The 13,245-nt window shown below is 40.7% G+C and overlaps 1 protein-coding gene across 11 annotated transcripts in view; it reads right to left on the bottom strand.

Moving 5' to 3' along the window:
- Nucleotides 1-3,497: 3,497 nt before the first annotated feature.
- Nucleotides 3,498-13,245, bottom strand: part of LOC124043712 (tensin-1-like) — a 307,339-nt gene continuing 297,591 nt past the window's right edge. For 10 of the 11 annotated variants that reach the window (XM_046362593.1, XM_046362636.1, XM_046362621.1 and 7 more), the window contains 7 exons: nucleotides 11,086-11,163; nucleotides 10,901-10,972; nucleotides 10,733-10,759; nucleotides 9,862-10,030; nucleotides 9,573-9,641; nucleotides 8,257-8,286; nucleotides 3,498-6,154 (listed from right to left, as the gene is read on the bottom strand). In XM_046362593.1, coding sequence (XP_046218549.1) covers nucleotides 6,013-6,154; nucleotides 8,257-8,286; nucleotides 9,573-9,641; nucleotides 9,862-10,030; nucleotides 10,733-10,759; nucleotides 10,901-10,972; nucleotides 11,086-11,163 — 587 coding nt within the window. In that variant the 3' untranslated portion in view covers nucleotides 3,498-6,012. The remainder of the gene's footprint in view (nucleotides 6,155-8,256; nucleotides 8,287-9,572; nucleotides 9,642-9,861; nucleotides 10,031-10,732; nucleotides 10,760-10,900; nucleotides 10,973-11,085; nucleotides 11,164-13,245) is intronic. The other variant, XM_046362612.1, reaches the window with a different exon arrangement.

Genomic DNA, 13,245 nt, shown 5'->3' with positions numbered 1-13,245 from the left:
TCCTGTAGGAAGGTGAACCTTCACCCCAGTCTGAGGTCCTGAGCACTCGGGAGCAAGTTTTCATCAAGGATATATCTGTACTTTGTTCCGTTCATCTTTGCCTCGATCCAGACTAGTCTCCCAGTCCCTGCCATTGAAAAACATCCCCACAGCATGATGCTGCCACCACCATGCTTCACCGTAGGGAGGGTTCCAGGTTTCCTCCAGACGTGACACTTGGCATTCAGGCCAAAGAGTTCAATCTTGGTTATTTCAGGCCAGAGCATCTTGTTTCTCATGGTCTGAGAGTCTTTAGGTGTGTTTGGGCAAGCTCTCGTTTGCCTTATAGGAGTGAGGAGTGACTTTTGTCTGGTCACTCTACCATAAAGGCCTGATTGGTGGAGTGCTGCAGAGATGGGTGTCCTTCTGGAAAGTTCTCCCATGTCCACAGAGGAACTCTAGAGCTCTGTCAGAGTGACCATTAGGTTCTTGGTCATCTCCCTGACCAAGACCTTTCTCCCCCCACCACCAAGGTGGTGGTTTCAAACTTGATGGTTCCAAAAATGATGGTTCCAAACTTTTCCATTTAAGAATGATGGAGGCCACTGTGTTCTTGGGGACCTTCAATGCAGAAGAACATTGTTAGTACCCTTCAACCGATTTGTACTTCGACACAATCCTCTGAGCTCTTCAGACAATTCTTTCGACCTCATTGCTTGGTTTTTCTCTGACATGCACTGTCAACTGTGGAACCTTATATAGACAGGTGGACTCCAGTCAAGTTGTAGAAACATCTCGAGGATGATCAATGGAAAAAAGCTCAATTTCAAGTCTCATATCAAAGGGTCTGAATACTTACGTAAATAAGCTATTTCTGTTTTATATTTTTCATACATTTTATTTTACATTTATGCTTTGTTATTATGGCGTATTGTGTCTCAGCTGCTGAGTTTTTATTTTTTTAATCAATTTTATAATAAGGCTGTAATGTACCAAATATGGAAAAATTCAAGGGGTCTGAATAGATTTAATTTAACATAGTCTGCGTTAACATAGGCAGCCCAATTCTGACCTTTTATCCACTACACATAGACCAGCCTTGGAGGCTGCAGGTGAAACTGCTAGCGTTGAGGCCCACCAGTCGTCAAGGCCTCTAAGTACACGGATCAGCTTGAAAGGAGCCTGCATTGTGTTAATTAGATTCAAAGATATATTTATCTCACCAGCCAGCTAAGTGTAACTTAGAGCTTGCTCAATTTTTATAGAAAATAGGTAGCCAAGCAGTTTGTAACTGTTGTAGCTGTGCTTGCTGCATCATGTAGTTAAGATGAAAAACATTAGCCCAAATAGCCAGCCATATGCAACTAGCTACCTAGCTATCTAGCAACCCAAGTTACCTAATTTGAAAAGATAACTAACCAGGAAAGCAGCTAGCTAGTCTAAATATAAGTTTGTATCATTTGGAATTAGTCTCTGCAAATAGTCTTGATATCTCAGTGCTTTTGGACTCAAACCTTTTTTCAGCTGCATCAGTTGGGCACCACCGCATAAATGATCTAAACATGGGTCTTGCTGTCCCTCTGTCTGCAATTTGAATTTGATTGGCTGATGGTAATGAATGGGTGCAAGGCACCTGTACCGCTTGTGCACTGATTCCTGGATGGTAGCTATCAGGTGATTCCTGTGTTTGACCACCCTTACAGAAAAACCACAAAACCACAGGAATGTCTCATGTGATCACGTGTAATCTTATTTTGACGTAAATGTGATAACATGTGTCAACATTTCAAAAGGAACATGTGAAAACATAATCACATGTGGGATAAATGTGACAACATAGGGAGGCAACATTTCTAAATGTGATACAATGAAAACTTTTCAATATTTCACATTTCTTTTCAACATTCACATTAAACTGCAAATTTGATTTCGACGTGAGTGTTTTTCACATGTGAAAAAGTAGTGTTAACATTATGTATAGCGTAGAGAAACTGCTGTGAAATATATTTTCATTGAGCCAAAATACTGTATTTTCAGCTGTTTGACACTGATGTCCAAAACCGAAAGTAAAATACCTCAAATATAAAAATTAAGAATGGGAGCCATAGAAATAGAGTATATAGAACACATATACGGCTTCTTATACTTGCTGTCAAGGAGAATGACAGATCTATAACTCACATATTTCTTTGTGAATTTGAGCGGCTCAGACAAAAAGTTACATATTGCAGCTTTAACCGCAACATTTCTCCAAGTTTTCACCCAAGTCCTATTTATTTTGTTGCTTTCAAAGTCATTTATTTAATGTGATTAGTGAATGAATTTGTCTGTCCCTCATTTTAAGGTCAACCCTGTAATGTGAATTGAACTCTCGTTTTAATATGGTGAAAAAATACTTTTTTTTACATGTCAAAAGTAACATCTAATAGTCAAATCATAGTGTAAAAGCAGGTGAGCTGGTTCTACTCTTTTTGTAAATGTTCTGGTGTTGTTATGGTGGAAACTAATCGGCCTGAGCATAGCACATCAACCCTGTTACCCATAGATTATTCAAGCATTTCTATTTCATTTTTGTTGTTGTTGTGAAACTTGCATTCAATTACCACAAAGGGATTTATGACAAACTTTTTTTCTGTCAACCCTGTTCATTTATTTGGCATTTAATAGGCACTTACTATAGTACATTTCTGTATGTTAAAATGGGAATGCCCTTTGAACCCTTGTTTTTTTATTAAGTTGAACATGTGCTCTCTATGACAGAATGTCTAGTAAACGTGTGCTCTCTAGTACGTGTTTTTAGTTTAGTTTACTCTAATAACCTTGTTGCTGTCTGATTTTGAATTTGATTGGCCGATAGGAAATGGGCTGCATGGTATGACGAAGTGACGCGTACGATGTACATATTAGGACATAGATCAGATGGGCTCCTGAGTGGTGCAGTGGTCTAAGCCACTGCATGTCATTGCTAGAGGTGTCACTACAGACCCTGGTTCGATTCCAAGCTGTATCACAACCGGCTGTGATTGGGAGCCCTGTAGGGCAGCACACAATTGGCCCAGTGTCGTTAGGGACTGGCTGGGGTAGGCTGTCATTGTAAATTCCAATTTGTTCTTAACTGGCTTAGTTAAATAAAAATGTACATAGGACCCACAAAATAGCTATGTTTAACCTATGTGAGCAGTAATCGTGGTCCAGGAGTGTGTGAACAAAGGTCAGAAGTTAGTATTACTCTTTCATATGAACAGACATCCTAAATGTGAATAGACATTAGACAAGCACATAACATTCCCAAGTATGCTTTAAACATGGATTGATTTGTATTACTTTTTAATGTGTTTTTTTTCTTCTCAAACAATAAAAGCCATACCGTAAAGCAAATCAAAATGCATAAAGGTTCTGTACAGGCATAGTAGCACATTCACACATTTTAAGTCTAGGCGATTTCCTCAAAGTGGGCACACGTACATCAAAGGAGATGTCATACACAATTGTTTTTTTGTTGACAAACAAATTTTACTCCACAACCATTTATCACAGGTTGATCATACACAAAATGCAGAATCTACCATGTTTTTTTGCCACATATATTGTTACAGTTGTGACTATCAACACAATAAATATGATTCAGTTCAAACGGAGGGGTTCTCATTGAAGAGGAGTGAATAGTTGAACAAGCAAAGAAGCCACGGGAGAAGACAGTTGAGCTTGAACCGAAAATACCTAGTTGATACAAAACATTGAGTTAAAAGAAGTGGACTGAACATGCAAACTATTTCTGTGTATTTTGACATGACAGAATCCCATTTATAAGTGCGATGTATTTTTATTTTTTTACTGGAGTATATTTGATCATTTGCTACCCTGCTCCAAACATAATTGAATTGAAGGACATTCACAAAATAAAAACGGCAAAATATTGCCCTAATATTTGGGCATAAAAGTCTTCCTCATTCAGTAAATGATTATTTAAACTCAGCACTGGCCATTTGAGTATTGCGTGTCTACTAAAGGCCATTGCTGAAATCACAGTTGAAACTCTACAGTAAAAACACAATGGGTAGTCAAAATATGTTTTACCACATGAGGGCAGTAGACTCTATATAACAAAATGTGCAATTGCTCAGGAAAATACTTCTGGTGGAGATTTACTAATAAACCTGTGATGATAGATTGAGGATGTAATCAAGGAAGTAATATTTAGCCTCTACACCTTCTGAAAACATACACAGCAAGTCTGTTTACATGAAGTAGTCATTTCAATCATCTCACTGTTTTGCCAACTACAAATATGGGTGTTGATATTTCACATGAAAATATTTAAGTGTTTAACTCTGACCATTCCATTTTTCATTTGGACATGAGCGTAAAATGTCGTCTCCATTTAGGATGAATCCATGACTTTTGCAACAAAGGACTTTCCTAGCCGCTCTTTCTCCCAACTAACAAAGGATGTTTCCTACAAAGACAAAGTAATGCAGTGGAAAAACATACTCAAAACAACAAGGACAAGCTTTAAAATGCATACACTTTACACCATATATATTTTGATGCACTTTTTTTTGACTCTTTCAGTAATCTTGATGTAGACTATACAATATATGTATACAAGTAATATGAGTTAACATAGAGCGACAGAGCAAAAAATAAATATTTTGAAGTTTTATATATATCTATATATGTATATTTATATGTATATAGCTTACTTGTGGGTATGATGTGGGTGTTTACAAGTTTGACAGGCTGATGTGTAGGGATAGTGGCCTTTCTCGATCTAGACTAAGATGGTTGCAAGGGTAGAATATCTGCAAACTTCAAGGAGAAGAGAGAGAGAGAGAGCTTGATGCTGTAGCAGTGACAACCTGGACATAAGCTCTCATTGCCCAAACCCGGCCGCCATTCATAAATCAGCAGTGAACTCTGTTCTTCTATGATGCTCATACATGCACAGAGAGGAGTGGCAGTTTTTCAATGTTAATCAATGTTAAACACACAGCCTAACCAACATTTCTCCATAGAGGGGTGCACATTGCAGGTTGGTCTAGAAGTAGGGTAACAGCAGATTTCAGCTACCAAAGATATTATGGGGTTAAAATACCACTGTGTAGGTGAATAGTTGGACTGAACTGGACAAGCTTCTATCTATCCTCCATCCGTTAAACAGAAGAGGGGAAAAGAACAATGGAAGTTGAAGGAGAACAGTGTGTTTGCCCATTACAAATTTGGTCTGTATGTAGAAGAGAGCAGGTATGCTTCTTTCTTTCTCTTTCCATTTTTTATTACAGAAAGCAAAAAACAAAACAAAAAAAAACAACATTTCAGGCCCCAAGTCATCCACGCCTTACCCAGAAAGCACTCCGTGATATTTACATTAACTCAACTCACCAGCATGCAAAAATGTCCTGGAATACGCTTTGCGAAGAAGGCAAAGATGCAAACTCTTTAAGAATAACATACATACAGTATCAGTACTTGTATATAGAAAGAAAATTAAAAATATATTTTTTTGATTAATACTTATTTTTTTTACAAAATATAATTTCCAACAGACCTTCCGACAGTGGAATACTCACCCCTGGCTACTTAAAAAAAAATCTTTGGTTGACCGGTCCAAACGCCTGACAGCTTAACACTTCTACGTCACACAACCTTACTTCTTCTTCTCTTTTTTTAACAAACCATGCTCACTGACATCATCATTGACATAAATGTATCCTTCCTGCTCTTGTGTTACCCTGCTAGAGAGATCACAATGGCCCCCCAAAGCCAACATCCCACATAGCCACAACCACAAACTGCACTTCCTCTATCCCCCTAGTTAGCGCCACACAGGAGTCCTTCCAAGAAGAACACACACGTGTGTAAACACCACGTGCATTCACAAGTAAAAGACAAGTTCAGAAGGAAAGAGGTGACACATAAGATCAGAACAAAATAATACAAACAAAATCCAAAATAGAACATACATTTCCTCCGTGGTTAAAAAGAACAACAAAAAAAAAGAACAAAAAAAACAGGGGTCGTCAAAAGTTCAGCTCATTGTTTCTGCGAGCCGATCATCACCTTGGAAACAAAGTTCACGATAGCGCTGGCGGGCTGATCGGGGTCCATCTCAGCAAAGAGGTGACTGACGTTGTCAGTTGTGCTTCCTTGCTTCCGAGCCACGAAGCCAAAGAACCTAAAAAGAGAAGGGAAACTGTCAATGGGTCTCCTCCAATCAGTATCTTCTGTTTGGCTCGTTCTGAGTCTGAGAGGACTGGATTGGTGAAATTAATCTGTAGGACATTATATGAATCATGTATGGAAAGTGTGTGTGTGTGTGCACCAAATGGGTTTGAACCCTGGTTGTCTTCACATCACAAAACGGTGTTAGCCCACTGAGCTAAAGCCTATTACTTCAGGCCTTAGGCAAGTTAACTCATTACTCAAGCATGGTCCATCCACTTCCATTATCATTAATGCTTTTCTGTATACATTTAGAGATATCGTTACGCTCCATTTTTGTTTTTTCCATCTCTATAGTTATGTGGTCAATCTCTAGGGGGTAAAGACACACCATGCCACTGTTATCATTTTTACTTATTTACTGCATTGATGTAACCAGGGCCTGAAAAACTGAATAAGAAGGTACTTTACATACTACGTGCATTTCACATGAGCATGCATCTGAAATCAACATTTTGGACCCACAGTCAGTGTTGCTGCTTTACCAGCCACTCAGACAGCTTTTGTCTGGAGCGACACTACTGGTCAAAAGCTTTAGAACACCTACTCATTCAAGGGTTTTTATGTCATTTTTACTTTTGTCTACATAGAATAGAATAATGGTAAAGACATCAAAACTATGAAATAACACATATAGACTCATGTAGTAAGCAAAAAAGTGTTCAAAATATATTCATCTTTGCAGCAATGCGACCATGATTCAGGCAGTCTCCTCTGAACAGTTGATCTTGAGATATGTCTGTTACTTGAACTCTGTGAAGGATTTATATGGGCTGCAATTTCTGAGGCTGGTAACTCTCATGAACTTATCCTCTGCAGCAGAGGTAACTCTGGGTCTTCCATTCCAGTGGCGGTCCTCACGCGAGCAAGTTTCATCATAGCGCTTGATGGTTTTTGCAACTGCACTTGAAGAAACTTTCGAAGTTCTTGAAAATTTCCGAATTGACTGACTCTCATGTCTTAAAGTAATGATGGATTGTCATTTCCCTTTGCTTATTGGAGCTGTTCTTGCCATAATATGGACTTGGAATTTTACCAAATTGGGCTATTTTCTGTATAACCTTGTCACAACACAACTGATTGGCTTAAGAAGGAAAGAAATTCCACAAATTAACTTTTAAGAAGGCACACCTGTTAATTGAAATGCATTCCATGTGACTACCTCATGAAGCTGGTTGAGAGAATGCCAATAGTGTGCAAAGCTGTCATTAAGGCAAAGGGTGGTTATTTGAAGAATCTCAAATATAACATATTTTGATTAATTTGGTTACTACATGATTTCATAGATATTATTTCATAGTTTTAATGTCTTCACTATTATTCTACAATGTTGAAAACAGTAAAAATAAAGAAAAAACCTGGAATGAGTAGGTGTTCTAAAACTTTTGAACGGTAGTGTATTTTTCTTGCCCCGGCTGTAAACGACAAATGTCTTATATTAATGATTATAATATTGTCATAGTGTTTGTCTACTTGATATACTGCCTTTAAAGACAAAGGAGTTTAATCCAATTGTGCCCTAAGTCTCATAACAGTAATTTCACAGGAACTATGATACCAGAGTTTAAAACCTCAAACCATGACATGTTAAACTCTAAAGGTGTGACTGCCAACGCTTGGTTTTGTTGGCATAACCTGCCCAGTCACCTATCCATCCATCTATTCCTCCTCTCTGAATCATTGGAGGGGTACAAACAACCTTTCTTGTTTCCCCTCATATCATGGCTGAGCTCCAAAATATCACCTTTCATTTGGCGCAGGTCAAGAACTGATGGTAAGTCTGTCTGAGTGAAATGTTTCTCCCAAAGACCATGGAGGTCAAGCTAAACAACTGATCTACCTATCCCTAGTTCTAACCAGTGAAAACCATCCTCGGACAACTAACTGAAAGTATCAAGCACCTCCACCGGTCAGCTAGTTTGCTTAACTTTCTTCAGTGGCAAACGTTGCTCTGTAACTCTCAGTCAAAGTGGTTGGGCTATAAACAGTATATGCAATTACATAAATAAATATACTAGGTTTAGGTGTATGGTACTCAGGTGCATGTATACTTACTTGGCTGTGCCCCCTTCAGGTTTGTTCCACCTGTAGAGAGAGAAATACACAGTATTCTATCAGGTAACATTTTGTATGATGTATTCATGACATATAATATTATGAGGTCAAAGGCCCCATTCATTTAAAAAAACAGAGATTGCTGCTGTTTGATTACTGCCCGCGTACATGGGTGTGTGTGTTTGTATGTTTGTGGACAGCATTAGTGTGCTGTAGCTCAGTTTATACAACGGTGGGTGTACTGATGAATGATGATTGGTTAAAACCGCATTCCAGCCGGTGTCTATTCCACAAGTTACCACCGGCTAAATCTATGACATTAAATTGCCTATTTACTCCATTCTATCTGACGTCCCAATCCACTGTCTCATCAGCCCAGCCAGGCAATTTAGAAACTTGATATCCACTATAAAAAGCATCTAGACATTATCTCACATTTCTTTTAGTTTTCAGCAGCAGGAGATTTGTATAAACCTTGCTGTCTGTATCTCTGACATCTGCAACATTGTTTCAATATTCAAATTCCATCTACAGCTGTCTCGTAGTAATGAAGGTAGGGGTCGGGAGTTGGGACGAGACAGACAGGCAGGCAGCATTTCCCAGCCAGTCAAAATCATGAATCAGCTGGCATCATTTTTATGGATGTATATACAAAGTAATGTCAATTGAAAAAGGTCAAACGAAACGAAGTGGAGCTAGTTTGCAGCTTCAATTTGAAGTTATTGTGAACAACAGTGTCCTGACGCGAGAGCACATTATCCTTGACGGGCGAACTCATTAGCTCATTGTTATGGATGTATCCAAATAAATGTCACTAGAAAACTGCTTGAACAAATGCAAATGATGCTACTTTGTTGTTATTCTGGCTGCACTGTTTGTTGTGTCTGTAAGTTAGCCGTAGTTGGCTAGCTAGCAAGCAAGGTATAAGAACGTTGCCAGACAGTATGGCAATAGAACATTTAATACGAACGACTGGATCTCGTCTATAGATACAGAGCCAAATAGACTGAACGATTGGGTCATTTGACCATCCGGCTTGGGTAGCAACTATACATTTGTGTCGGGACGATCTGTGGATGGATGAAATAGTATGAATAATTTCATTGACATATTTTCTTTAAAAACATTATTTGAATCATTACTTGAATATGCTGGTAACCCGTTGCATAAAAGTGATAATTCCATCAAAGCCGGTGTTTTGAGGTTATATTGGCACGGTTTGCCGGCCCATAACTTCATCTAGGGCCTAACAACACCCATGCCAATATATCCTCCAAACACCGGCTTCGATTGCATTGTCACTTAAGTAGACTCACTTTCTCTCCTGAGGGTCGATATCACAAAATGTGACAGTGTTGATGGGGTAGTGGCGCCGGAAGAAAAGCCTGTAGGGAAAAACTATGTTTCAGCACATTGCAATATAGCAATTCATAGGCTACTGCGTAACTAGCTACTACAACGCAAGTTGGATTGAACAGAGGCATAAATTGTAACCCAGAGTGAGCTCTATCTGGAAGTCAGTTTCAAATATGTTTTTCTGGGCAGAATTACAAATTCTGTGGTTATTCTCTATTACATACACAAATGCCTGTGCATCCTACTCACTTCCTCTGGTTGTCGGTCAGGGTGATGCCTTGGGCCGACACCTTGAAGTGCACGATGGTGGCGGTGGGCGGGGACACGGCAGCCACCGTCTCCGAGATGGCCTTGGCGACGGCCTGAGGTCCCGTCAGAGACTCCATGTCCACCGAGTTGATGTACAGCACATTGCATGCTGGGAAAAGAAGAGAGAGGTGTAGCCAATCAGAGACGGTGCATTTCACACTGGAAAGAGGCGAGAAGTGATGCCATGGGCTGTCTGGTTCTTCAATGATACAACAGATATGGGTTTTGTTGTATTATTTTCTGTTGTGAAGTGACATGATCAATAGTTTACAATTGTTTCATGTATAGGATTTATCATGTATGCTTATGATCAGAGAAACATGATAGAATCTATTACAAAACTCCATTCATCAGTGTATACTATGTAGCACAGCAGTTTAATGCAAAAAAGCAATAGTACATTCTTGACAGTTTTCAATGCAGTTAAGCGAATCATTTCATACATGGAGACAAGACATATATCACATTGGTATTAGTGGGTTTATAGTTCTGCACCTCAGCAGATATATATATATTTTTAAAGACATCTGTATTTCCATGCAACACATTTCCATTGCTCTAAGGACGGCACATGCATTCTGGGACAAGGCTGGGGAAAAAAAAGACATCGGACAGAAAAGCTGGACAGGTGCATTGTTGTTGTCTATTAGATGGAGAAAGAGACAAACACACGGGCGCGCCCACACACTCACGCACACTCATGCACAGACTTCTGAGGTAGACATCAGGGATCTGGGCTAGAATGCAGCAGTCAGGGACCAACAGTCACATATCAGGAAGACAAATTCAAACGAAAGGACACAGGGTTTACCATGGGAGTCAGCAGGGGCCCTCTGCCCTATAGTGACACAGAGGTGATGTCACCAGTGGGGGGAGAACAGTGGAATGGTTCAGATTATGTCACAACTAAAAGTAATTTCGATTATCTTTCTGTTACGTAATGCTCAGAAAAACTGCTGACTGAGATATTGCTTCTTACCGGCTCCTTGTTTGAGGAGTTCAGCTGCTGGGTTGGTTGGTGTGGCAATATCCGGCACATCCTCGTGGATATCTGAAACGCAGGAGAAGCAGATTCTGCAGAAATTCCTCACACCACACTGTTGTATGTATCCATGTACATATTCATTCAAGAATACACACACACACACACTCTCCTGGCCTCACCTCTGGTAGGTATGACCAGTTTACAGGGCAGGGCCTGTGGAGTCATGGCGTGCTGGTACACCAGAGCGGACAGACATCCTAGAGAGACACCAACACAAAGAGAGATTAGTATTAGCCGTGCCAACAGGACAAAGATTCTATAAAGATTACATATCCTGATCCAGACATGTAGATCACACACCCTGGACCCACACTTTCACACTCCCATGGTGCATTTCCACTATGGATTTACCCCACTGTTTTACCAAAAAGCCTCAGACTTTTGTGTTATTAACTCCACGGCCCAGCTCCTGGGACTCAGTGGGCCATGCTCCTGGGACTCAGTGGGCCATGCTCCTGGGACTCAGTGGGCCATGCTCCTGGGACTCAGTGGGCCATGCTCCTGGGACTCAGTGGGTCAGGCTCCTGGGACTCAGTGGGCCACTCAGGCTCCTGGGACTCAGTGGGCCATGCTCCTGGGACTCAGTGGGCCATGCTCCTGGGACTCAGTGGGCCACCAGTGGGACCATGCTCCTGGGACTCAGTGGACCATGCTCCTGGGACTCAGTGGACCATGCTCCTGGGACTCAGTGGACCATGCTCCTGGGACTCAGTGGGCCATGCTCCTGGGACTCAGTGGGCCATGCTCCTGGGACTCAGTGGGCCATGCTCCTGGGACTCAGTGGGCCATGCTCCTGGGACTCAGTGGGCCATGCTCCTGGGACTCAGTGGGCCATGCTCCTGGGACTCAGTGGGCCATGCTCCTGGGACTCAGTGGGCCATGCTCCTGGGACTCAGTGGGCCATGCTCCTGGGACTCAGTGGACCATGCTCCTGGGACTCAGTGGACCATGCTGCTGGGACTCAGTGGACCTGCTCTGACTTGGTGCCAGCGAAAGGCTGTTGGGGCATTTTAGGTGGCATTTACATACAGGTAACAATCGCTATTTGTGAAAATGGGTTTATGGGTTTATACGTTTAACACCTTCCCACAACTGTTTTAATTAAGCAGAGGTTGTTGATTCTGCTCCTCACAAGTCCTCACTCTCAGCCCTAGCTATGGAAACACTATTTCCTTAGTATAACATCAGGGTGTATATTGTAACACTTGTGTTACAGTCAAAAATCAGCAACAGTGTCTAATTTAACCCCACATCCCTCCCTTTAGAAAATTATCTGTCACGACTTGGCCCTTTTGAACAGCTGTTCATGTTAAAAGCATTAGCATAGTTAGCATAGTGTAGTTATCAACTGTATTACAGTGAATCCTCTCTTTGTCTACCAAACCGTCATATCGGCTTATCCCACTAGGGACTTTCAGTGTATTATATCAGTAACCAATTCTAGGGTTGCTAGGGTTCGTGCAGATATACAATGATTTGTGACATTCAGAATATGACTGATGAGGTAATAATACATGAATAAGTGATTGTAATCGATAAGATATGAAAATATCTGAAGAATTATATTCGGGAAATTGTAACTCTATAAACAGTTTCCTGTGGTGCCCCGACTTCCTAGTTAATTACTATTCTGTGATTCGTTGAATTACGGAATAATTACACATGGATCATGTCTTTGATAATATACAGTCTTCACATTTAATGACGGCAAACGCTACGACAAATTCAATAAGTAGTCTAGAGGATAAGGTTACTTTAAGAGGCCCATTTTTAGACTGATGCTGGCTGACTTGTTAAGTCATCCCTAAATGTGTGCTTGGGCCAGTAGCCATCTTCCTGTGGTTCTCAGTAAGAGGAGTCTAACACACACATGCATACAGTATTTCATATCTAGATTTGACACTGTGAAAATTGCCTTCATTTAACAACAGCTCAGATATGGGAGGGAAGGTCCCTAGCTACCAGCTCTGGGTTCAAATACTATTTGAAATAACTGGCACTGCAGGCAGGCAAATGAAAACGTATTTTAAAGATTTAAAATAGTATTTGAACCCTGGTCTGGAGCTAGCTAGTCTCCCCCGCACCTTCTCAAGATGATCTTACACAAGGCTCCTGTAGCCTCATGCTTTGCAGCTTATGTACGCCACCCATCCCTATGTTATCATACTTTTTTTGATCTTGCTATCATCCTTTTGCACCCGAAGGATGGGGGAAAAAAAGCCTTGTCCCTTATGCTGATAACTCCTTCCAGCCCCTCATTTATACACATGCAGTGGTGT

The sequence above is a fragment of the Oncorhynchus gorbuscha genome, linkage group LG01 (genome assembly GCF_021184085.1).
Source record: "Oncorhynchus gorbuscha isolate QuinsamMale2020 ecotype Even-year linkage group LG01, OgorEven_v1.0, whole genome shotgun sequence".
NCBI lineage: Eukaryota > Metazoa > Chordata > Actinopteri > Salmoniformes > Salmonidae > Oncorhynchus > Oncorhynchus gorbuscha.
This window is presented reverse-complemented; position numbering and strand designations above follow the sequence as displayed.